The 27,741-nt window shown below is 44.2% G+C and overlaps 1 protein-coding gene across 3 annotated transcripts in view; it reads left to right on the top strand.

Moving 5' to 3' along the window:
* The window catches only part of LOC142503696 (cytosolic carboxypeptidase 6-like), a 1,053,590-nt gene that overhangs the window by 122,238 nt on the left and 903,611 nt on the right, over positions 1-27,741 (top strand). For all 3 annotated transcript variants that reach the window (XM_075616294.1, XM_075616295.1, XM_075616299.1), the window contains one exon: positions 20,922-21,046. In XM_075616294.1, coding sequence (XP_075472409.1) covers positions 20,922-21,046 — 125 coding nt within the window. The remainder of the gene's footprint in view (positions 1-20,921; positions 21,047-27,741) is intronic.

Below are 27,741 nucleotides of genomic sequence, written 5' to 3'. Positions count from 1 at the left end.
CTGCACAACCTGCACTCCATTCACCTCTGCGTTGCAGCACTCTCCTGTTTCAAGTCCTACCTATCCAACCGCTCTTTTAGTGTTTCCTTCTCTAGCGTCTCCTCCTCACTTCCTCTTTCTGTTGGGGGTTCCACAAGGCTTTGTCCGTGGCCCTCTGCTGTATTCATTCTCTACCTCTTCTCTTGGTGAACTAATACAATCCTTTGGCTTTCAGTATCATCTCTATGCTAACAACACCCACATTTTCCTCTCCCCATCTCTCTTGTCCCGTGTCACCAACTTTCTATCCGAAATCTCCTCCTGGCCCACCATTATCTGAAACTTAACATGTCCAAAGCAGAATGAACAATTTTTACCCAAACTCTCCCTCCCTGTCAATAATACCACAAGCTCATCAACACACTAAACCTGCTGCCTAAGGGTCATCCTTGACTCTGCCCTCTCCTTCACTCCTCACATTCAAGTCCTCATTAAGTACTTCCGCCTTCAACTCCCGTCTTGACTACTGCAACCATCTTTCAGCTGACATTCCCTTTGTCTGCCTAACCCAACTCCAATCCATCCAAAATGCTACTGCCGCCAGACTCATCCATGTCTCCCACCGCTGCACTTCTGCTGCTCTTCTGCTGCTCCACTGCTCATATCACTACACTGGCTTCCCATAGCCTCTAGAATTAAATTTAAAACCCTAGTTATGACTTACAAAGCTCTCAATTATGCTGCCCCCCCCCTTTACATCTCAGCCCTCATCCCAAAATACATACCTAAATGCCCCCTACGGTTTGCACACGACATCCACTTTTTCTCCTACCTTTTTGCCTCCTCTAACTCCGCCTACCAGACTTCTCCCATGCTTCTCCCTCTCTCTGGAATTCCCTACCATGTACCGTCAGACTCCGCTTTTCAAAAAAAGCCTACTTGCCATAACTCGAACATCCAACCCCCCTCCAACCTCATTGGGACTATCTGCACAGCTGAACCAACCTCCACATCTCTCCCCTCCGCCCCCCACTCACCTTAATGGATTCACCTGTCAGGCTGGGCCATATTCCAACCTGAGCCACACTCTATCCTACAATGATCTTACCTTTTTGTTGCAACATTCTTCCTCATTCCCTTTAGATTGTAAGCTCTAACGAACAGGGCCCTCATTACCTCTTTGTATCTGTTTTGCATGCTTGTCCTTATCCCATTGTATCGTGCTGCGAAATATGTTGGCACTTTACAAATAAACTTTAATAATAATAACAGAGTGGCCTTCAGCACATTTCAGATCAATGTTGTTGATGCTCAGGCACTGACAGTGTTAAGTACATTTTTAAGTATAATGCTACATTTATGTGAGTTATGCTCAATGACTAATTCTCAGTACAGCTATGGCCATGCTTTTATTGTTAAAAGCAAAACACATTTTTATCTTCTGAGCTCTTCCAATTTTTTCCCCCCACATACAGTCAATGGATGCACTTTTCTCTGCTGTCTGCATGTAATGCACAAAAAAATCCGAAGCCAACAGGTTGACAAGCTGTTTTTAATTAATCGCCACCTAATTGGCCCAATCAAGTCATAAGAGACCAGACACCAAATATAACAGGGCTTTTTTTGTGTTTTTTAAATCTGGCTGATGATAAATGTTGCATATTGGTTCAAATCTGCTTCATTTGTTAAATTATGCATTAGAAGAAAAGTTTTATTATCCTCTCCATGCAGCCAAGCTTTAACTTTAAGAAAATGCAGATTCACAGAAGATGAGAAGCAGAGGCAAAATTGCTTGACCACCTGGTAACAATTATTCTCTTGAAATGGAAACATACACCTATCAATGTCCCCCAAGCTGGCAAAATTGTTCTAGAGTGACGGGAATCTTGGCATGTTCTTTGTAAGGTGCGTTTGTGAAGTTTCCAGATTTACTCAAAATGTTTAATGAAAAATAGGGATATTTTTACCTGGTTTGCAAATTTCCGCACAAATGTCACACATGCCTAGTCCTTATTGTTCTGAATCGCTTTGATTGTATAACATTATTTTGCAGAATAAATAAGCTCACTAAAGTTAAATGATATTTTACGAAAGTGTGGTTACCTTAAGGACAACTGGCCATGTGAGGCCTCCAATCCTAACTCTTTCCTTTAAGAAGCCTCCCCCCCCTGAATTCAGTTTAGGTTACCTATCTCGAGGTCCCAATGAGCTGATCTGTGGCCCCCAGACTTGTGGGGTATCCCCTCAAGTTCCAGAGATATTTGTAGTTTTTGTGTGTGGCTGTTTTGACACAAAAACAACTATAAATATGGCCACCAGTATTGCAGACATGGCCGTGGGGTCACCAATAGGAAGCTGTGAGGTGGTCTCCTGGGAACGTCACAGCTTTCTATTTGCTGGGGAAGCGAGCCCTGATCCTGCAATCATTTTTGAAGTGAAACTTCTTTACTGGCACCTACAGGATTTTCATGGGGAAAAAAATCCTTGTCCTGTAACGAAAAACCTTAACGCAGGTGACGTCACGGAACTAATGGGCGCGCGCCCGTCGCTTACACTAAACGCATGCGCACAAGAAGGGGTTGTGGGCCGCATGGGCAACACGGCCCTCTGCACATGGGCAACACGGGCCGCAGGCATCTACGTATGTGCACCACAGGCCGCGGGCCTCTGCACAATGGCAATGCGGGCCTTTGCACATGTGCACCTAGGATCGTGGGCCTCTGTGCATGTGCACCATGGGCCTCTGTACATGCGCATCGTGGGCCTCTGCGCATGCGCACAGTGGGCCTCTGCGCATGCGCACCGCGGGCCTCTGCACATGAGCACCGTGGGCCTCTGCGCATGCGCATCGCGGGCCTCTGCGCATGCGCACCGCGGGCCTCTGCGCATGCGCACCGCGGGCCTCTGCGCATGCGCACCGCGTGCCTCTGCGCATGCGCATCGCGGGCCTCTGCGCATGCGCACCGCGGGCCTCTGCGCATGCGCACCGCGGGCCTCTGCGCATGCGCACCGCGGGCCTCTGCGCATGTGCACCGCGGGCCTCTGTACATGCGCAACACGTAAGCAGGACCGAGAGTGTGAAGAGGAGCCGGGGAACACCGTGCAGGGATAAAAACGAGGAAGAAGGGAGGGACCGAGCCCCGTGGCTGTGAAAGAGGCGCGTCCCCCGAGGCTGAAACAGACACACACACACATACACAGAGTGACACACATACACAGAGTGACACACACAGAGTGACACACACAGAGTGACACACAGAACACACACACATACAGAGTGACACACACACAGAGTAACACACACCCAGAGTGACACACGCACACACACAGTGACACACACACACAGAGTGACATACACAAGGAATTCACAGTTAGTATAAATATAGAAGTGCAAATAGCTAAAACGGGGTGTGTGCCGAGCATGCGTGTTCTAAGTCAAACTTCTTTGCGTTTTGTCACTGAAATTGTGTTTTGATTTTTTATTAAAAACATCCCCATCACTAATACAATCTGTGACAAAAGACAAAGAAGTTTCACTTAAAATGTGCGTGCTCGGCGCACACACCCTTTTTTTCTCTCTGGGACGCACTTACTTTTGCCGAGTGCCGGGTATGGGGACTGGAAGCTCCCCTGGCATCGGGAGATCATGGAATAGCAACTCTGGTTGCTGCTTTAATCCTTTCAGTGCTTGAGAGGGTCCAGTACTTTTACTTATGTAGCGTTGTTCCCTCACCCTATGAGAAATGTGGCGGCTACTGAGTATATGTGGTGCATTAACTGCGGCTCACAGGAGGCTTGAACCTCCGCTTCTGGGAGCCTGGGGTGTACCTGGATCATCCTGTGACAGCGCCTCCACCTGTGAGGGATACTGACAGCGCCGGATACCCCTTCACAGGACCCAATGCAATAAGTTCACACAGCGTATATAATAACAGGATTACTGACATGCAAATGGTAATAGTATATTATATATAACTTAGGCCTCGCACGGCCTAACCCACACACCATACCCCACTGTCCAACCACTTAGTCCGCACCCCGGTGAGAGTGTCCCCAACGTACTGAGGTGCCCTGGGCACTTAACCAACCTGGTATCCACAGTAGCCAACCTACCTGTTAATGTGTGACAGCGCTGCCCACAGTGTGTATAGTTGGTGCACTTGTTGAGGGTTTTGATACCTGCCGTGTGCTCCGGCACCCAGTACCACCAGCTGATGAACCATCTGATCCAGCGTCGTCGTCGTCCACGATGGTGTCTGCCTCCTCGTGGGGTGGTATCCAGCTGGAGGGTCCCACTGTGAAGATAGTCTCTAGACCTTGCGGTGGTGGTCTGGTCTCAGACCAGAGGGTGCCAGTGCTGCGCGGCGTCGCTGCTGTGTCCCTGATACTGATCAGCTAATGGGGCAATGTCCCTGTCTAAGGGGCCTGTCCCTGTAGCTGTCACAAGCTTACAGGGGAGTCAGGGCCTAGCTGGGTCCTATCAGGGGGTCTCTAGCCCATTGCAGGGGCCACAGACACCCTGCACATGCAACCTCACCTCTCTGTGTCCCAGCTTTGACTGAAGCGCGAGGTCTGAGCGCGCCAAATGTATCCACTGCAGAGCAGGAGATCCTCACAGCCATACTGGCTGTTCTGTACCCATGTGGTCCGTCACTCCTATGCATTTTGGGGGGTGTAGTCCCCACGGAACCCTCTCTGTAATGGCCGCTGCTATGGTAGGGCTTCTGCGCATGCGCAAGCTGAAATGGCTGTCACACTACTGCACATGTGCAATATCGCACAGTGCATGCGTGCGCATATCAAGATGGCGGCCCCGCTAGCCGGGTGCACCGTGGAGCCTCCGGAGCGCCACATTCACTGCCCTCATGCAAGTCTGCCTACCGCTGAGTGTCCGCATACTCCATCGGCGGCACCGCACTAACTGCAACTTCCTGGCCGCAGTAGAAGTAGGTGGGACGGCCAAAGGGGACCCAGGGGGGACCTGGCCGCACTACATTTTAATGCACTGCTCTGCTGGACATAAGAACCCGTATTACCCAATCTACTATATGTTGCTGTTCGCCTTAGCTTTTAAAAATCGTTTAAAGTTGTTTAAACCATAGTTAAAAACAAGATACGATTGATTAAGCCTGTACTGAACAATACCAGCCTTCCAGTTCCATGGTCAATATAATACAGTAACAGTTATCCCTTTTTATTGAATAAACTCAATTGAAGTAACTAAAATAAATAAATAACCAATATCCATACCACTGGCTTTACAGTTGTAATCCTTCATTTTTTTTTATGCATTTAATGCTCAGAAGTAAATAGTGCCATTTTTTTATTTATTTATATATATATATATATATATATATATATATATATATATATATATATATATACACATATTTTTTTTACCAAATAAAACATTGAAGGTGCAATCCCTAGTAATAATTTAAAAACCTTAGGAGAATTCCTACTAGTCATCCTTAGGCCGCGGTCCCAGTGTGCACTGTAGCACGCGCGACCGGTGGGAGGACGACGCGTGCACAGCTTTTCACCGCCATCTGCGGTCTGGGAGAAGATGCCGGAGATTGCGACCGGGAGGGGGGATGTATTTATTTCCAGGGGTGTGGCCATGACCTCACGCGGCCGTTTCGCGTTCATTGGGTGAACCGCCGGCGGGGGCATGGCCACCCCTGTGTCGCAACTTGTAAATTCAATTTCAATGTCTTTGTGAAAAATTGTAGTACAGCGCGAAGGTGCATACTGTACTGGGCCCAGCCCCAAGGGGCGTTGTGTGTTCGCGCAGCGCATGCCTCGGCGTGCGCTGTAGATGGCACTGCGACCGCGGCCTTAGACTTCGAGAAAATAAAGGAAAAATAGAAGAGGGAAAGGCAGTCATAGAGTGCCCCTTAAACAATGGCTAGGCTTAAAACTATTGACAGTAGAGTTTTTAAGGGGAAACAGCTGAAATTGGAATTGGCCACTTATTTATATGATGTTTTAGCCGAAAGTTAATTTGGGGCAGAGTTGCGTTTTTAAGTGGCATCGTTTCCCACTCAGCCACTTATTTAAAATCTCTACTGAACCCAATAAGAATTGCAACAGTCTTGCTAATGGTACTCAGTGATTATCAGAGATGCAGCAATTTAATTTTGTCATAATAATTGTGTGCTCTATGCTGGAAGCCCATCTCCACTCATCCTGAACAACCAAGAGGAGGTGCACATAAAGACTGCTCTTTGTAATTTTTGTTAGGTGTACATGGAATATTAGAAATAGCGCTGCCCAGGATAGTTACATAGTAGATGAGGTTGAAAAAAGATAGGCTTCCATCAAGTTCAACCTATGCTAAATTTAGACAACAGATACTTTATACTATACCTATACTTATTCATTTATCCAGAATGAATATCTCATGAGGGGAAAAATAAATTCCTTACTGACTCCAAGAATTGGCAATCGGATTACTCCCTGGATCAACATCCTTCCCATGTTTACTTATTTGGTATATCCCTTTATACCTTTCCTTTCTAAAAAGATGTCCAACTTTTTTTAAACAAATCTATTGTATCTGCTATCACAGTCTCCATGGGTAATTAATTCCACATTTTAACTGCCCTTACTGTAAAGAACCCTTTCCTTTGTTGCTGGTGAAATCTCCTTTCCTCCAACCTTAAGAGATGACCCCTACTCTTTTGTTCTGCCCTTGGGATGAATAGTTCTTTTGAAAGCCCCTTGTACTGTCCCCGAATATATTTGTATATAGTTATCATATCCCCTCTTAGATGCCTCTTTTCTAATGTAAATAAATTTAATTTAGCTAGCCTCTCCTCATAAATTAGATTGTCCATCCCCTTTATTAATTTGGTGGCTCTTCTCTGCACGCTCTCTAGTTCTATAATGTCTTTTCTAAGGAGTAGTGCCCAAAACTGTACTCCATATTCAAGGTGTGGTCTTACTAATGCTTTGTAAAGGGGCATAATTATGTTTACTTCCCTTCCATCCATTGCCTGTTTAATGCAAGATAAGATCTTGTTTGCCTATGCAGCTGCTGCATGACTTTGGGCACTATTGCTAAGCCTGCTGTCTACAAGTACTCCTAAATCCTTCGCCATCAAGGATTCCCCCAATTTTCCCCATTTAATTTGTAAGTCGTCTGTTTATTCTTGCTTCCCAAATGCATAACATTACTGTACATTTATCTGTATTAAACCTGATCTGCCATTTACCTGCCCAAGTTTCCAGTCTCTCCAAGTCCTTCTGGAGAGAAATTACGTCCTGCTCTGATTTTACTACTGATTCTACTACCTTACACAATTTAGTATCATCAGCAAAGATGGAGACTTTGTTCTCGATGCCAAGCTCAAGCTCATTAATAAAAAAGTTAAAAAGCAGTGGTCCCGGTAACGATCCCTGAGGTACTCCACTCACGACCTTAGCCAAACCTGAAAAAGTTCCATTTATGACAACCCTCTGTTGTCTATCCTTCATCCAGTTTTCAATCCAGGTGCATACTGTATATTTTTACTGAGTCCAATTTGCTTTATTTTGTACACAAAACTCTTGTGTGGAACCATACAGTATGAAAAGCCTTTGCAAACTCTAAGTAGACCACATCAACTGCATTACTCTGGTCTAAATTCCTACTTACCACCTCAAAGAAACAAATAAGGTTAGTTTGGCATGAGAGATTGAGCCTGGTTCAATTCTCGGTGTCGACTCCTTGTGACCTTGGGCAAGTCACTTTATCTCCCTGTGCCTCAGACACCAAAAACATAGATTTTAAGCTCCATGGGACAGGGACCTGTGCCTGCAAAAATGTCTATGTAAAGCACTACGTAAAACTAGCAGCGCTATACAAGAACATATTATTATTTATTATTATTATCAATCCATGCTGACTATTAATAATAATTTTGTTTTCCATTAGGTATTCCTGAATATTATCCCGTATTAAACCTTCAAGTTGTTTCCCCACTATTGAAGTCAGGCTTACAGGTCTGTAATTTCCCGGTTGTGATCTAGCTCCCTTTTTAAATATAGGCACCACATATCAGCTTTACGACAATCTTGTGGTACTGAGCCTTGTGGAAATTGAGTCCTTGATTATTAAATGTAATGGTTTGGCTATTATTGAACTTAACTCCTTGAGAACTCTTGGATGTATACCATCAGGGCCAGGTGCCTTATTTATTTACATTTTTTCAAGCCGCCTAGGAACTTCTTCCTCAGTTAACCAATAGTTAATTAATATGGAGGTTGTGGCTTCCTCCTGCGGCACTACTATTGAAATTGATTCTTCCCTGGTAAACACAGAGGCAAAGAATTTGTTTAGTACCTCTGCTTTTTCCTTATCTCCAATGATCTGCCTGCCCATCTCACACTGAAAGGGTCCGATATTTTCTTTTCTAATTTCTTTGTTAGTAAGGTACTTAAAGAACTTTTTAGGGTTGATCTTACTTTCTATTGCAATCCTTTTTTCAGTATCGATTTTTGATTGATGGAAGTATGCTCCATCAGGACATACTTGAAAACGAGAGGTAACTCTCAATGTATTCCTGGTAAAATATTTTATAAATAAATAAATGTTGGTGGATGGCTGTATTTCTGACCTCATTTATGTAACAAGCTTGTCATACCTTTTAAAGCCTCCTCCTCTCAATTTTGTTTTAATTACTTCAATAGGAGATTCCCTGGAGCTGATCCACAATCCCCCAATCCCCCAATCCCCCAATCCATAGAACCACCTGGTTCCCAAAGTATTTGTATTTCATGTGCAGCTTGAGACATATAAAAACAACTAATATTGGCCACTTGGTCAACAATCGAAAGCAATCTCTATTTTGTCTCCACTGGACACATACCCACAAATAACTATCAATTGGCTCTCAGGTACCTCCAGGTTCATATAATAATTTTAAAAAATGAGAGCAGCATGGGTGCAGGGTTAATATACACTAGCTATTAACTTGTCCCCTTTTCTAAAACTCCCACCCCATATTCTGAGTCAGGAGTTAGGACTGACATCATATCCTCCACAGCCCCCCCCCCCCCTTCCCCCTCAGCCTACTGAGGAAAAAAAGAATGGTGGTTGGACCTAGCACCCTTTCAGGATTATGAGGATGTATCATGTGTGAAAATGATGACTCTTTTTACAATGCTGGAAAAGGAAAGTGTGTGATTAGCTTAACGACAAGCTTCTCTTTCCTACAAGGGATCAGCTGCACAAACATACCTTGTATATCTACTGCAATCAAGCAAAAGTCAGATGTCTCTCAGCAATTTGACTCACACTGCACTATTTCTGTTAATGGGTGGTTTAGCATATACTTACCAGCATGATTATGGAGTAGTGCAGGTTTGGGGACTTGTGTGATACATGTGAATGGCACCAAAAACATAGATTGTAAGCTCATCTGCACAGGGACTGTGTCGTTACAAATGTTTGTGCTGCGTACCACGTCCTGTAATGTAATTCTGAAGCGCTTTGCATCCCATTGGGAGAAAAGAGCTATATGAATTACAGTTATTATAATGTGCTCATACACGTAAGTATCTTTATATTGGCGTAAGCGGGAGAAACTGTGTACCATACTGAATAGTAAAGTTAGAGAGTGCATTTAAGGTTTCATGTACTTCAGCAACAGCAATTCCTGCACAATGCACCCCCATCCTGCTCCTCTTCAGTAAAGAGAATTGACTTAGCATTACTGACCAGCTAATCTCTGCTAACACCAGACTGGATACCCCACAGATGTTTTAGCAAAATGATGTGCTTGACAAATCCTAACATTTAGAAAACGACTTTCATTCATTACCAATAGCAGATGGTCCAGGCCACAAGACAGAATGTCTGGGGTATAGCTGTAGACCCTATTTGCAGAGGTGATAAAAATCCAGAGCCATTCCGGAATATCTGAAATAAATCAGTAGCTTCTAGTGGCAGGTTTGTGTTAAATAGCAATTCCCAAGTTCAGTATGGACACATTTCACATTGTGAAGAAAGACAAATATATATACATTGGTAATACTATAGAAAGTCCTCACTTGGAATGCTACCACTTCTTCTTCCCACTTTAATGGGCCATTGTGGCATGAGATGGTAAAACAAACCCAGTGAAATGGCTGCCCCCGTGCACTGCCTGTTCACTAATGGGGCTAAGAATTTTAGCATGTGGTATCACTCTACAATGACCCTGCAATTCACCTACAAGTTTAATGTTTTTTTTTTTAGGATGTAATCTATTCAAATATATGGAAATGGATTTAAATGGGCAAATAAATGCTACATGAGTTTGTTCTGTCAATGCAGATAATTAGATTACATTATTAATTATAATTTATTTTGCTTATGGGAATGGCATACACTTTTTTTTCTTCTTCTTCTTCAGAGAGCTGTGTTAAAACTTAAAGCTCTAAATGTGTAATTTACTATGCTCTGAAGTGGCCGATCACTCCGTTATCATCTGAAAACTGCCATTTACGTCACTGGAGGATTTCAGCCCATAACGGAGTACATTGAATTACCCTTTAAAAATTGTTACACAGTAATCAGAAATAATGAGTGTAAAACCATATTGTAATAAATATTTTAGTGCTCAATATTTCTGTAAACACTTGATCTACTTGAATATAATTAAGGAAGCTACTGCATAGTTGGTGTTGACCAAATTGCGTGATATTAACCCTGAATAAATGCCGTTTAGTGAATTATACCAATTTGCCTGGCACTGAGTGTTATAAAGCACGTTTAGGTCTGAGCTTTAAACAATTCTTTTTTTTTTTGTTCACAAAAAAGATGGAAAATGCCGTCCAACAAATGACTAATATAACTGTGTGGCAAATGTCGTAATTTCATACCTTCTTTCCTGCCTAAAAATTAACAATTTGTGCGTGGCAACATGTACAGTAACTGAGTCACAAGTATATATCGTAGCACTAACAGACAATTAGGTGTCATTACAAAGCATTTAGACGCTTATAGTCTACATCTTGCAGGCATCTTACAACGAACCATTTGGGTTTTCACATTCTTACCACATATATTATTTATCAAGCATAAGGATCCATTTTAACCCCATTACTTTGAAGCTTCCTGTTTTTCAACTATACTGCTTTCCATTTAGGATAATGGATGGTGGCCTGTTGATAAGGGGGCTCTAATGGCTTTGTATGGTTGTGCTGATCTCATCGGACTCATTGGGGAATGAAACTCACATCAGCAGAACCGCAGAAAGCAATTACACGAGGTAGTTATCAATATGCACACATCCTTTAATCATTACATTCTGACCTCCATGTTCAAAAGCACCATAATAATAATAATAATAATATTTGCAAGATCACATCTTTTATTTTTTATTGTATTTTATCCCAAAAAATAATTATGTGCAAGGTATTAAAGGACCTCTAGCACTGATGGGGTTAAGCAATGATTAAAGGGATATTTTATCACTTTGTTTTCTAAGGTGTTTGGTGATATTTTAAATGATGCTGTTATAAACTGCACATTGCTGAGTGAAGCTTTTAGGGGTTAAGTTGAACATGCTCTGTACAGCTTTAACTCCCTAGAATAAAAAGTAGAATATAAATATACTAGCTGTACCCATCATAATTTAAGCCAATCTATCAGATCTTAAAGGTTATTAATTAACATTACTCTTTGTTTCCACCCCTCCAGGTAATGCCTTGCTTTCTTTTGTCCCCTCTTCCCCACCTTAGGCCTGGGACCCGCTGCGTCCGGCGGCGCGGGCGGCTGCACGGGCTTTCCCCACCAGCAGGGGAATCCTCCCGAGCCGGTCCCAGTCCCCCCTGGCTGCACAGCTCACTACACGCTGTGACGCGTCAGCCGCCAGGGGATTCAAGAGAATTGTAATCCCTAGCGTCGATGCGTCACGTGGTGTGGCTGTGAGCCAATGAGGAGGGGAGGCTCCGGGAGGAGGGGAGGCTTTGGGGAGCGGGGAGGAGAGTGTGGAGGGAAAGCAGCGTGAGTGCCTGTCTGTGCCTGTGTGTATGTGTGTGCCTGTCTGTGTTTGTGTATGTGTGTGCCTGCCTGTGTGTGTGCGCATGAGTGTGTGTGTGTGAGTGCATGAGTGTCAGCGTGTGAGTTAATCTCCTGCTGCAGCCGGATACAGTGTCCCTCTCCCAGTGCTGTCTGTACAAGCCCAGCCGATCACACACCTAGGGCAGCCCGCAGCCCGCAGCAGCTCCCTGCTGCAGCCCGAGCCCATGGGGGGGGGGGTAGCGGGTCCCTCCGCTTAAACCACGCCCCCCCCGCTTAAACCACGCCCCCCTCCCTCCCAATCCAGCCCCGGCTCCCGCTCCCTACAGACCGCATATCGCGGTCTGTGTCTGTCAGCGCCCCGCCTGTCTGCAGTGCGGGCACGCTGACTGAGGGAGCGGGGCCTTAGCCTTACTCTGTCCTCCATCATGCCCTGCTCCTCTTTGCACTACCGTCCTTCCTCTCATACTCATCTGTCTCCTCCTTTCCTTGCTGTCTCTTTTTCCTCCTACTCACCTTGCTGCCTTTCCTCCCCCATGTGCACACTGCTCTACACTCTCTCTGTCTCCTCTCCCCTCCTTGCTGTCTCCCCTCCCCCTCTATCATGCCCTGCTCTTCTTTGCACTCTGTACTCCCCTCTCTTTGCACTCCCTGCCTTACTGTCGGCTTCTCTCTGTGCACACTACATTCCCTCCTCTCCTACTCATCTCATCTGTCTCCTCCTCTTCCCACTGCCATTAAAATTCCCTCCCCCAGTGTTTCCTGGGTGAGTGTGAGGCCGCTCAATCTATCGCAGAAGGGAAGGGATATATGTATAGGGTCATCAGATAGCCTTGTTAGGCCAGGATGTGGATACTCAAAGATAACTGCAATGCCCCTCCTGTTCGAACACCTTGGCATCCCTGAGCCTTTCAAGTACGGACTCTGGACAGACACAGAGGCACTAAGCTTGGTCGCCAGCTGGGTTTTCCGGAATCCATGACTTAGAAAGCCCTCAGTTCATATACAGGTTATCAATATCTATATGTATTAAACTATTCCCGTTTATATTAAAAGATATGGTGTCCTGTCTTCTGTGTGCTAAAAGTTATGAGTTCCTATTCTGGAGTGAGTGTAAATATTCCCTACAATCACTAGCCTCATTCCTGGCACACATGAGAAAAATACTTTAAAATTTTTAAAACACTGCAAACATGCTCAGCTTTATAACCGTAGCTTGCACACCTTCCTGACCACCTACTCTAGTCTCAGGATACCTGGGCATGTATGTGGGTACCTCTGCTATACTGGGGAATCCCTGCTATACTAAGGACTCCGTGTATACCTGCAGATATATTTTAACCCCTTCATGCCCATTTACCTTGTCTGGAAGATGCTGCAGCAGGGACTCTGGCGGTGAGTCGTAAGAACGTTTCCAGGGTCCGAGGTTGGCGGAGTAATGCGCTTAGCTGTATCCGAAGATATCACTCAATCTCCGCACACAACTTTTGGGGTATCACATAACTCCGGAACCCCGCTACATAGACACATACTGCAAAGACTTTCTCCGCCACACCCACCCTGAAACTTACAGCCTTGAAATCTCCTGATCCTAGCATCCCAGTAAAGGCAAAAATAACATAATTCTTTAATGTCGCAAAATCAGTATACAGTTGCAGTAATACATTTTTTACATCTGGGTCCCAGAGCTAACACTCTAAGACCCTAACAGATGGGTCAGGGTTAACCAAGTGAGCTTGACCTTTATTATAAGCGTGGTTAACCCCTTCACCGTAACAGTGTGTGTATGGTTATGTTGTTCCCAAGCGTGGGGGTTGGTGTTTTTACCAGGGGGAGGATGAAGTCAGGTCCCCCCTTGGTTCCCCTTACCTGCTAGTCTGCGGGGAGTGGGGATGGCTGTAGGGGTGCCGTCTGAGCTAGAGCCGGGTCCAGATAAGGACAGGAGCTGCTCGGCAGAGTCTGCGGGCCGTCTGAGAGAGCGACAAAGCACTGGAGATCCGCCGCGCACACGACAGCGGGGGCTGCCATGTTGGAGTATTCACGCATGTGCATTAGAGTTCTCATGCATGCGCAAAAGGTAAGATAGTGGCAGCCATTACAGACAGCTCCACAGAGGGACTATATGTCCCAGCAGCCCCAGAGGCTGCTAGACACGTGGCGCAGCACAGCAAATAGGGCTGTTAGATTCCCAGCAGCCAAGATTGATACATTTGGTGTGCTACCACCTCGCGCGCCAGTCGGAGCAGGGTAGGCAAAGAGAGGTAGTGTCCAGAGGGCCGTGCTCTGGACTAGGCCTAGATTGCCCCCGCAGGCCCCAGTTAGGCCCGACCACTTGTAGCTTGTGGCTGCTGCAGGGAAGGCCCCTAGATAGGGACACTTCCCTAGTACTGTATAGTATCAGGGACACAGTGACTAAGGCCGCGCGGCGACTCGCGGCCTGTGGTCTGGGACCAGACAACCATCACAGTCGAGAGACTCTTAAAGGTGAGTCACTCCAGCGGGAGTTCACCCCACGCAGAGGCACGTCTTTGTTGGATCAGACGGATCCTTGTGTCTTTCGGCGGTATCCAGGTACTGGAGTACCCGGGAAGGTATCATCATCTACATACACCAAGGGCCATACACACATCTGTGGGTAGCGCTACCACACACACTTTGGGTATTTTTGACCCTGTGGACATCAGGTGGTTAGGTACCCAGGGCACCTCAGTACTTTGGGGGTCTCACCAGGGTGGTGGTATTGTGTTGGTGGTACAGTTGTGCAAAGTTATATGTGTTACCAGTAAAGATCAGTTGTTATATAACCGTGAGTATATTTATTCTTAACTATGTGTTCCTGGGAAGGGGTTATCCAACTGCACTTGGATCCTTCCCAGGTGGAGGCTCTGTCATCAGAGCGACTGTAATCACCCCAGGCTCCCTGCAGCAGAGGATCAGGCCTCCTGTGAGTCACTCGGTTAACGCACCGCACATAATTTCCCTAGACATGGGAGAAAGGGGGCTACATATGTCGTTATTTATAGAGCAGCAACAGTATACTCAGCACTTTAAAAAGACAATACAGTACAGGGAATTATAATAATACAATAAGTGCAGCAAAGTCAGACAATAGGAAAGGAAATCCCTGCCCAGTAGAACTTACAATCTTAAGCAGTAAGTTGACAGACTTACAGAGATAGCAGGTGAGGGAATAAGTGCAGTAGATGGCAGTACCTGGCCTTGATGGTGAGTACATGTAGTAGATGGCAATGCATGGTCTTGAAGGTGGTTAAGTGCAGTAGGTGGCTGTGATTGGCCACAATGGTTTATAGGAGTGATTGTGGGTGTGGGACAGTAGCCACGAGTGCAGGCTATTCGGATGCTTCTTTTGAGAGGTGAGTTTTAAGGTTGGTCGGTATTAAATTAGCTGGGTTATCAGGCGTGGGTGAGAGCAGGTGTGTATATGGCTGGGTCCAGGATTAAGAGTTATCCCCAGAAGCAAGGGGGAGTAGAGGGAGCGAGAGAATTTGTGGGGGTGATTTTTATTGAGTGGTGTAGAAGTTGTTGGGAAAGGTGTGTACAAAGTGGTGCAGTGTATAGGCACAAGCATAGGTGTAGGGAAGGAGAGATAAAGAAATGTGGATAGGAGGAGAGTTGGGAAGTTGGAGAGAACAGAAAAGTTTACAAAAGAGTGAGGAAACAGCAAACAGGAAAAGCAATAGGGAGGGCATAAAGAGATGGAGAGAGAGGCAAGAAGAGAGAGTTCCCAGGTATTGGAGGATATGAGGAGTAGAAGTTGAAAGAGCAGGTATATATATCAGGCCTGTGAGGGCAGTGTAGAAGTCAAGGTTAAACAGCAGCTTAGAAAGCCAAGTTCACACAGTTGCAGGGTTGATGATGAGGTGCAGAGTACAATTCTTGCATTCTTCCCCTCCAATTTGAACTCCACAGACTCTTCATATGTGACACCTATGATGTCACACAGGCAATGTTCATTCTCATTACACAGGATATGCAGTCTCATTGGCTGTCCCTTGGTGAGTGACAGGCCGATCAGCCTATCACAGAGGGGGAGGGATGTGCAACTACACTGGCTATCCCTGGGTGATCGACAGGGCAATCAGGTTATCACAGAGAGGGAGGGATGTGCATCCTCACTGGCCGTCTCTGGGTGAGTGACAGGCCATTTCTCCTATCACAGAGGGATGTGCAGACATCCTTAGGGAAATGTACAGTTTTACATTTAGATCGATCGATAACTTCTTCACAACCCATTCTCAAGTATTGCATAGGAAAGTAGTACAGAGTAATGCGTTATTAGAGGAGAGAAAGAATAAATTAGACGTGTAAAGTGTCAGTCAGGTCCTGTAACTATGGAACATTAGTAAAAATGTTTGTTCTACTGTATGCTCACAAAGTAAAAGATATGTTTTATTGTTAAAAGACATGTTGTCATACTAAGTAACAACATAAATGGATTTCTGTCACTCTAACATGAGAACTGATTGCTTACAGTATTCTAGCCAAGTTAATCCTACATTCACAAATGCATGTAATGTACTGTAATCAGGCGACTTATATCGCAGTTCAATTTAATTAATGACCAACATAGCTTATTTATAAAATGTTTTATCAGGAAGTAATACATTGAGAGTTACCTCTCGTTTTCAACTATGTCCTGGGCAAAGAGTTATTATAATACATGGTTACATTCAATTTACAGACATTTCATGGGCAGTTAGAGATGATATATGAGTATCGGCATATGTAACAGTTACAGACAAGGTTAAAATTGTGTTGGAAGAGGTAGGATAGGCCTGCAGTGTGTTGTGTTAGAGGTAGGATAGGCCTGGAATGTGTTGTGTTAGAACACTTTTCCTAACCGAGAAGCAAGCGAGCCAGAAGAATCAGGACTGGCACTGTCCCTTTTTGCTCTTGTTTTATTCATCTTTATACTCTTTTCTACTTCCTTTGTCAGCCTTGGCTAAATCTTGGATTTTAAGGAAATAGAATGACAGAGTTTAGGTGTCTTGGAGAAGTATACATAATCAAATGAATTTTATAAAGATCTATATCATAGAAATACTTCTGTTTTATATTAAAGTAAAGAATCAATAAGTCAAAACAGAGTCACCGTGGAAGGGATTTAAACAATTGGTTTACTGATTGGCAGTAGGGCCTATAGCTAGTACTTAGTAGCTAATTGCATAGTATTTTCACCTCTACATCAGTGGTTTGGTTGTTTACTTTTTTGACACCGATGTACACAATATATCTCCTGCTCACGTATCTCTACAAGTTATCCCCAGAAAGGAAATGTGAGCTGATGATAATGAAACTATTCAGCATAGTTACATGTTTGTGAATTCAAGCAAAGCAATGAACTCTGTGAGATCTGTATGTATGTACAGTATGTATGTCTTTATATAGTGCCCACAGCTGTACTAAAAGCTTTACAAGGGAGACAATACAGAGACAATGCAGTAAAGGATATTATAATATAAGTGCAGCAAACAAAATCAGACAATCGCAAATAAAATCTCTGTGCTGGAGAGCTTGAATGTGTGTGTGTGTATATGTGTGTGTGTGTGTGTGTATACATACACGCACATACACCCAAACACAATCTACTGATTGATAGCTACATTACTATAGACACTCGGCACTGCAGAAGTTATGATACCGTCGGATACGCAAGTACTGTACATTTCAGGGATGTGACCTGACCCCTACATTTATTTTATTAAGCAGGTGTGGTGTTAGCGGTTCTCTTGTATAAATGCCTCTTTAATATTATTGTAAAATGTTTTGGGAGAAGGAGCGGCTCAGTGAGTAAAGACACTGACGGGCACAAAGTTTGAAGCAGGGGAACCTTGTTGAATTCCCGGTGTTGGCTCCTTGTGACCTTGGGCAAGTCACTTTATCTCCCTGTGCCTCAGGCACCAAAAACATAAATTGTAAGCTCCATGGGGCAAGGACCGTGCCTGCAAAATGTCTCTGTAAAGCGCTACGAAAGCTAGCAGCGCTACACAAGAACAAACTATTATTATTATATGTGGGTGATGGGTAAATACAAGATATTATTTTTCGCCAAGCATTATGTAATCCTCATTGTCAACCTTATAATATACCGACTGAATCTTTTTTTTAAAGGCACAAGTTTAGCTCACTGAGATTTTAAGATGCTTCTGATCAGCACATTTGGGGTTCATTCAAGTATCTGGCAGTTAAAAAAGAAAGCTGCACTACTTAAAAGAGGATTATTTATGAACGCAAAGTAAAAAGTTTGTTATGATATACAGCAGGGGCACCAACTTCACTCCTCAAGGGCCACCAATAGGTCAGGTTTTCAGGATATCCCTGCTTCAGCACTGGTGCAGACTTTGACTGAGCCGCTGATTGAGCCACCTCTGCTGAAGCAGGGATATCCTGAAAACCTGACCTGTTGGAGGCCATTGAGGACTTTACAGTAGTTGCCACCCCCCCCCCCGTCCGTCCGCACCCCCAATGATATATAGGAATCACTGTGCCTCAGAGACCCAAAATAGATAGCTAGCTCCTCTGGGAAGAGATTTATTTTGCTGATTTTCAGTGTTGGAAAGTGTAAGTTAAAGGAACTCTTGAAACTCCGCCAAAAGTGATGTTGAAACACACTTTCCAGAGGTGTCTGAAAGCAAATGTATTTTTTCTTCTTGATTTTGCACACACACAAAAAAAATGTTTGAATGAATCATACTCACAGGAAATATATAATCATTCTAGTTTGCGAGTAGAACTTCTCATCTACTGAGTTTCTCATCCCTTTCTTATTCCAATAACCTTGGTTGTCAAACCCCAACCTAAGTGTTGTCATTATGTATGAATGTATGTACAACTTTATTTATATAGCGCCATTAATGTACATAGTGCTTTACAGCCGTAATACACGTGGTAATCATATAAATAACAAATAATACAAATAACACATAATGGAAAGAAGTGCTTTCAGACATACAAGTGACATTTAAGAAAAGGAGTCCCTGCCCTGAAGAGCTTACAATCTAATTGGTAAGTAGGAGGAACGTACAGAGACAGTAGGAAGGTGTTCTGGTAAGTGTATCTGCAAAGGCCAAGGTTTATATATGAGGTGTAAAGTATCAGTCACTGAGCTACTCATATGTTTCGTTAAGGAGGTGTGTTTTAAGATGGCAGAAATAAAGTGTCAGGCATCCGGAGCAACAGCAGGAAAACGGCAATAACTGGCAATTTAAACCCACGGTCAGGAAAGGCTTTATTGGAGTACACAAATAGGACAATAGGACGTTTCATGCCGCAACGGCGCTTCGTCAAGGTGGGTCTTAAAGGTGGATAAAGAGGGTGCTAGTCGGGTACTGAGGGGAAGGGCATTCCAGAGGTGTGGGGCAGTCAGTGAGAAAGGTTTAAGGCGGGAGAGGGCTTTAGATACAAAGGGGGTAGAGATAAGACATCCATGAGTGAAAAGCAAGAGTCGGGATGGTGCATAACGAGAAATTAGGGCTGAGATGTAGGGAGGGGCAGAAGAGTGTAAAGCTTTAAAAGTGAGTCGGAGAATTGTGTGTGTGTTACGGAGGGGTGCACAAACTGGGGGGCGCGTCGGTTACAGAGGTCCTGCACTTTTCCCCAAGGAATTTAAATTAAATGCCGGTAGACCGCGTGAGGCCTCTGTAACTCACTAATCTTGGCTGCCAGCGTCGTGTCGTCATGGCAATGCAGCATCAAATGACGCCATGGGGTCACGTGACGTCACATCAAGGTAAGGGGGGGAAAGCATGCAGGGGGTGCAGGGGGCAAAGTTTACGCAGCCCTGTGATACGGGATTTGATAGGAAACCAGGAGAGGTATTTCAGCAGGGGAGACGCTGAGACAGATTTAGGAAAGAGTAGAGTGATTCTGGCAGCAGCGTTTAGGATAGATTGTACGGGAGGCAGGAAGGCCGGTCAGCAGGAGGTTACAGTAGTTGAGATTTGAGAGAATGAGGGCCTGTGTCAGAGTTATAGCAGTCGAGCAACAGAGGAAAGGCCGTATCATTGTAATATGGTGGAGGAAAAAAGGACAGGATTTAGCTACAGTACCTTTTGAATGTGAGAGGAGAATGTGAGCGAGGAGTCGAGTGTGATCTTTCAGATAATAAATTGAAACTGCAGCAAAATGGCTTTAAAAATGTACGTTATTGTAAATCTAATGGAGTAATGGTTTAAATTATAATAAAATACTACTATCTATCTATTCCTTTGTTTTTTTGTAATAAGTTGACAAAGTTGTCATTAGTAATATTTCTCTGACAACAAGATCTTAAGCACCTTGGGGTTACTGCTACCATGTTTACATATAGTTGCAAGCAATAAAAATGTCACTGTCCAGTTCCAACATATATTTTCCCTTATTTCTATACATAACTCTCTGTCACCAGTTTGATAAAGTTCCAACCCTGGTTTTGTGTTCATATTTTCTGATCTGTGGGCAACCTTGGTATAATAGAGTAACAGCTAAGGAAAGACCATCCTGGGTCATTTTCACACTGTTAACCTAGAGTTATGTGGCATAGAGAACCATGTTTACTTAGTGGTGCTACGGTATGCCACAAAACACCAACCAATGCCTAATGACCATTTACTGCAAACACACTTGAATTGATTTTACTTAAATTGAATTAACTTTTTTTAAGGTGTCTTCAGCTGATGGATGGTGTCTTATAATACAGCACTACTTAGTAGATATGCGCTGTAACCTGAAGGAAGCTGTGTTATCCTCAGCAATAATAATCTCTTTGTTACCGGAGTTACAACAAGCCTTTAGGGGGTAATTCTATATCATCCAAAGTGGACGATTGTATTGTTTTCAGCTGAAAACGTCCCGAATGGCCAGTTATTACAATATAGAATTACACGCTTAGAATCACAAAGATTAATGTGGAATGAGTGTATTTATGTATTTTCTTGTTATTCTGTTGTAATAGGTAACCTTGGCCGTGTGGACTATATCGCAGAGTTTGAATATGATCTCTTTATCAGACCTGACACTTGTAACCTGCGCTTTCGAGTCTGGTTCAACTTCACAGTTGAAAATGTGAAAGAATCCCAGGTGAGTTTACACTTTATTTACATTCTTCGGGTAACATTGAAATGTAATGTTTTTTTGTAGCATGTGTTATAATGAAACTGACGTCTTTGATTTTGTGGTTGAAAATAGTATCTTTCCCACTTGCAACTCATATACACCCTGTTTCAGCTCTTCCTTGCTGTTTTGACCCCCCCCCCCCCCACCTCTGTCCTATCTGGCACTTCTTTTGTTTTTTTTCTCATCAGCAAAGTGGTATAAATATGGCCACATTTTCCTGTTAAATAAACATTATTTTACTAATCATTTTTTGATGAATTGTGAGTATTCTCTTTGCACTGTGAGCCAACATGGACTAATAATGTATATTGTGTTATACCTTTGCGTTCATGCCAATGCTGCCTACTTTCTGCCCCAACTACTTCTCTGTCACAATCACATAATCCATATCTGGAATTTCTTTCCCATCAATTGTTGTGACATGTAACCTCTCCTTATGTGCAATGCCTGATTAAAAAACCCTATTTGTCATGGCCCTATTTCAGTGTGCAGGAAATAGAAATATAGTGTGTTTCAACCGGGGTTCCCTAAGACCTAAGGGTGCCTCTGAAGGATTACCCCAGGGAATAGAAATTATGTTATTATGTTAGTGTATTGTTGATTCAAGATTGTGTTTCATATTACAGATAGATAAACAGGACTCTAGAATTATATCTCTGCATGCTGTCATTGTGGTAACATTGTAACTAGGAATAATATTCTTATGGGAAAATTATTAAACTTAACTACCAATAAATAAATGAGATGCCTTGGTTATAGCCTCAAATAAATAGTGTTTCCTTGTAGAACAATAATAAAGGTTAAGAAACACTGCACTAAAAAGTACACCCCTTATCACCAATCACCCACTGTCACCTCTGCACCGAGATCCCCAATACACTTCCATTCACTGTTAGATTTTTGTGTCAGAAGTCGCCCTAATCTCTGTGTCAGGTAGATTTCTCTGTATAGTATCAACACTCCCCTTATCTGTATGTTACAATGGAACATGCTAGTTAAGTAAAAGGCAGACAGAGGTGAAATAATAATGGTAGTGGGAAGTGCTATCAATCGAAATGGTGTGTTGTAGAGATGTGCAAAATGTTCTTCACATTTCACAAACCGGTTACATTTTTAAATCTGCAAACTTCGCAAGAAAAAAATGGCCAGGCATTGAAGTCCAAAGCGCTAAGTCACTGAACAGGGTGCTAACCTAACCTAACGCCACGTTAAGAGTAATGCTGTATCCACAGAGGAGAATAACATAATGTTAAGTCAGGTTTTCTTCCGTAAAGGGCATTGTGTTAACTATAATCACAGTTGGTGATAATGAGATGCAAATGAGGTTTTACCATAAGAGAGCCTATCCACAGAGGTCCATTAAGGTTAATGCTGGGACTTATCCTGACATTAGTTAGGACGGGGTGCGCAAACTGCGGGGCACGAGATTATTTTTTTGGGGGGGGGGGGTCACTGGCGGTTGCAGAGGTCCCACACTCTTCCCCAAGGCATTTACTCACCTAAAATAAATAATTATCACTGTGTTCCATACAACCTGTGCCAGTTTTAAATCACCTAGTAACTTCCTCCAAAAAATGCCTTCCTACTGTATGTCAGAGAGCATGCTGAATTTACAGTCCTAATACAGTAGATATAACTTCTATTTGGAACACACTATATAAAAGGAAAATTCTGGGAAGTGCCTTAGTATTAGTAGGACTTGTGATGATCAAAGCCACTTCAGAGAAATGTATTGATTATGATGACTCATTCTAGAGGTGAAGCCACCAACTGTTAATACATACAGAACATGCATTTAAAGTCCGTTTAACAGCTGCAATACATTAGGAAATAGAAAAAGATTGTGCAATGCCATCCATTTATAATAACCAGCGGAAAAAAGGTAGTAATTGATGGTAATGCACATTTTTGTTTAAATACAGTTGATCCCTGAAGATAGCTCCTGAAAGCGTGCACATTTATTATGCTAGTTGGCTGATAAAGGTATAATTTTAACACAGCATGCAAACTAATTCTGCATTCTGTGTATGGAAAATAATATATTTTAAATGGTATTTAGAGGGTGGTGGTTAGAGGCAAAGTTAAAAATGAAGCATTCCGATAAATATTTGGCCCTCAACTTATTCCAAATTATCCCTAGAACTTATATAATACACATTGAATTAATGAAAAATGAAACAAATACCTTTGACAAATATAATAAATACAGGCAGATGTGTCTGGTGTACAATAGCATGCAAAGATAAAAATACTCTATGTAGAGTGACATTTATTTCTTTTTTCAGGTAGGTAGAAAAAATAAGCACATTTGATAGTAAATGTTTGTAAATATAATATATTTGATATATAAGGTTTTCTGTATTTATGTTTCTGTGAAATTGGTGTTTATTTTTATTATTTTTTTGATATTTTATTTTAAAAATCTGGGGTTATCAGTGTTAACAATGGGAAAAAAAGGACACATTAGAATTCAGTGTTTATTTGGGCACTTTTTTTAGTCCTTTGTATCTTGTATGTGGCTGGGTTGCTACATATGGTTTAATTCAATAAGAAATTAGTCTTCATTTCCGTTTTTTTATTGGTTTTAACTGGAAATGCGAGATAAGTCGGTGGTGTTTTGTTCTGTGTTTTTCGTATGTATACCACATGGACTTATTTAGATATTTATATTTGACTCCAATTGTTTATACAGTACCTTTTAATATACATATACAGGCAATATTAAATACAGAATGATACAAATAAAATACAACAGTATGCTGCATTATTTCATTAAAGATACAATGAAAATAAGAGAGAGAACCCTGTTTACACAGTCCGGGTTCCCTAATAGCATTAGTGGGATCAAAACTCTTGCAAAAATGACTTCCACAAGATTCCTCTCCAAATCATAATGTGTGTTCCCATCTCCTGTACTGTGGGATCAAATGTGAGATACGCCAAATGGTTTTTCAGGGAGGTGTACATGTTATATATAGACCAATGGGGTTTTATATTCACATACTGCCCTTTTTGTATTGCTAATATAAAAGTTGTCACTATGCCACTATTATATTTATTTTAATAAAAAAAAACTTTTGTAAGTCAGAAAGTATGTTCTGTTTTGATATGCTTGTACTTATTTAGGATATATCTATGTCTGCAGTCCTGTATCACCCTTCAAATAACTAGAAATCATGGAAATGTTTATCTGACTCTCTGGGCCTTTTGTCTTATCGGTCCCTTGCCCTGATGAGCCTTACTTTTCTCCAATCAAATTATATAGTCTGAAGATGAATGAGAATATGTCTGAAGGAGGCATGGAGATCTGGTGGAGAGATACACTATCTCTACAAGTCACAGGATATTTGCTTCTGCTGTTGTCTACATGACAGGGAATGGTTTTACTATTAAGCCTGACTTGTGAGGTCTGTTTTTATAATGTCTCTTCCTATAATCTTTTTTCATCTCTCCAATTTCCGTCAAGATGAGACCTGCTTGAATTTAATCTATGCTCAAACCTTATTTGGAGTTCGGTAGAGCAGAGAGCAGCAATATTAACTCCTCTGTTGCTGTGGATGAACGTCCTCTGTAATAGAAGGGTTTACAGTGTCAAATCCCTATATAGTTTTAGAAACTAACTCATGAAATCAAAGGACTTGTTTAGAAATGTAGCTTTTGCTTTTTTTCAGTTTCTGCATATAAATGACTTAATACACATGTATCCCCCTGTAAACAGCTCAGGCTATACCTATCTTCCTTCTACTGTGGTAAATCCTGTTAAGATCAGGCGCCAGTAATCATTATGGGTTTTCCCCCTTCATAGCCCTAACCTGAATGGTAGATGCCGGCCTGGACTCTGTTGCAGGCGTGAGCAAGAGGGAGGTTCGGCTGACACCAGGAGGGGAGAGGCTAGCTCTATATTTAGCAGCACACTCCGGTGAGTGGTTGTTGTTCTTCGTGCTTGCTGTGTGCCATGGACCTTTCTGATTGATGGTTCTTCAATGGAGAGAGAGTGGCTTAAGAAGAGTTCAAGTAAGCAGTGATACCAAAAGTCTACAGCTGCTGAGTATTAGGCCGTACGCCACGAATCCTGCGGAACGATCCGAGGAGTATCGGGAGGCTACGGGCTCCCCGGCGCAGCATGCCGGTTGAGAGCGAGAGGAACAAAACCGACCAGCGTCTATAAGTAGAGCTGATAGAATCATAGACTGGTGGACCAATGCCCTCACCCCGCTGCCAGGGGTGATGGGAATAGAATTCAAGACCCACCCCGAGGCTAACCTCGGGGGTGGGCCACGGGGTATTGCCGCCCTAGCTCAGACCATCCTGTCGGCCGAGTGACTTGGAGGGAAGGAGAGGAGGAGGTCGGGGGGAGTTGAGCGGGTTGTACTTGGCACTGGCTATTATTTTGTGGCTGCTGGAAGCCTTATCGTGGAGGATATCGTTGCCCTGTCAAATAAAGAGACTGTTCTGCACCCGTAAAGACTGTGTGTGTTTTGGAGAGTATAACCCTGGGACCCGAGGGGTTCTTCTATACCGGTCCTATCCCATTACCCTGGGAGTATAGAAGATGGAGGCGTTGCACCACTGAGATAATATGGAGGCTACCACCCCAGAAGCCCGGTCCTGGCTCCCCCACAACATCGCGGGAAGCTCAGGCCCTCCTGTTCCTCACAGGTACGCACCACCACACCTGTAACCAGCCCCCATGCACCCCTCACATTCCCGTAGAGACTGGGGGGGGGGGGGGGAAACAGGGTTACATTTGGTGGCGCTGCTGAGATCGATATCTATCAGAACAGGACCGACTTATAGCGAGGCGGAACCAGACAGACTAAGATGCACTCTCCCGGCAAGTGATATAAACAGTTAACGTGAGGCAACTGGGGGGGTCATAGCGGTAACCAATCCGGGGACCATGGCCCAGGGCCGCGTTATGGAGGGGGTGGATAGTTAGAGCTGACCAAGTCCCTTGAGGTGGGTAGCGTGAGTCACTGGGGGGGGGGTCAGCCTGGTAACCAGACCAGGGACCATAGCCCAGGGTCCGCTATAGCGGCCAAAAGCAGGAGACGCCCATACCTAGGAGAGGTATCTTAACTATCACCCACACCACCGAGCACTTGCAAGTAGATATGGGGAGTACAGTGCATAGGAGAGGAGGAGAGAAGTTCCGTTGAGCCTGGGGTACCAGCCACCTCATTTTAGTGGGCCACAGACAGTATGAAGATGCAGAGTTCACATTTGGAGGGAAAACATGGTCTAGGTACGAGATACCAGTTAGACATGGAGAGTAGGGCACAGGTACATTTGGAGGGAGTATCCAAGATGGCGGCCATCCCTACATGTGCTCCGCGGAGAGGCGAGTTAAATAGCGGTTCCCGCCGAACCTGGAGCAAGCACATGAGATTTGCAAAAGGACTGTGAGACAATGGCGGGAAATGTGCAGGAGTCTGGCGCCAAACCTAGATTCCTTGCAGGAGGAGCTGAGTGGCGCGAAAGCCGAACGGCCACGTCATGCTGACAAGGAAAAGACCCCGCATCTGGGTTCCACCAGAGGGAGGGGGTCCACCCAGAGCCAATCAGGAAGGTCCTCCCCCCGCGAAGGGAGGGACTGGAGACCTGAGCGAGGAGCGTGACTTGTGTCTGGCACTCGAGGAGCAAGGAGCTATAAACTTGTGTTGTCTTCCCTCGGAACGAACTATGGCAGAAATAAACACCTCTATTCACCAAGTACCTGGAGGCCTACTGGTCGTGGCCGTAGCGGAGCAGGAATATGTTCGGTGCGTGTGTTTGCACTGCGGACCGCCCGGCGCAGTACCGAGTACCAAGGCCCGATGTGCCAAGTATGGCACGTTTTACTTGTGGCCAACCGAGCCACGGGATTTGTTCGGCAAGCCACGGGGTGCCTATCCAGGAACTTTGACGGAGTTGTCGGATGACAAAGAAAAGACTGCCCTGGGTCCACGTTATACCATATCGGGAGGAACTAAGGCTCAGCTAGTTATTGAACTAAGCAAGCTGGCTACCCCGACAAGCGCGACCACGGTGGAGGTACCCAAACGAGGACATTTTGTACCTATACCCACGGGTTGTATCATTGAAGGACCGGGTGACTCCCCAGCGAAGGAACCGATCGTGATTTCTTCGGAGGAGGAAGAGATGGGTGTAACTTCGGTGGCGATGCGCCTACTGGCGAACCACCACAAAGGCATCAAAAGAGAACAGACAAGTCCGGGGACCATCCGACGGTGAACACTGGTGCGGCCGGAGGCCCGTATGAGTCCCACCGCCGTGGTGACTCCCAGTGCAACGGAGACCGACATGATCCTAGCGGAACCAGATGTCGTCAAAAAGCAGCGGAGTGGTAAGGAGACCCCACCACCCCCTTACTCCCGCCAGGCACAGACTGCACTCACGGTGAACGAGAAAGAGAGGCTTGAGGCCTACTTGTTCGATCGTGTACCGGAGGTGTCATCGCCGGTCCTCGACGCATGGCCGGTGCGTGACCCCGGGGCGGATGGGAGCTCTGCCGGCGATTCGGATAACATCAGCTCCGGTTCCACTGAACGAAAGACCAGTCCTGGAGGAATGTTCTCCTCGCAACAGAGAGCCTTTGCCATGGCCAGGGCTACCCTACAGAGTTGAGGCCCTCCCGAGAGACCCAAAGCCTGAGGGGG

The sequence above is a fragment of the Ascaphus truei genome, chromosome 10, assembly GCF_040206685.1.
Source record: "Ascaphus truei isolate aAscTru1 chromosome 10, aAscTru1.hap1, whole genome shotgun sequence".
Lineage (NCBI taxonomy): Eukaryota > Metazoa > Chordata > Amphibia > Anura > Ascaphidae > Ascaphus > Ascaphus truei.
The sequence above is the reverse complement of the archived record's forward strand: the minus strand, read 5'-3'. Positions and strand labels throughout refer to the sequence as shown.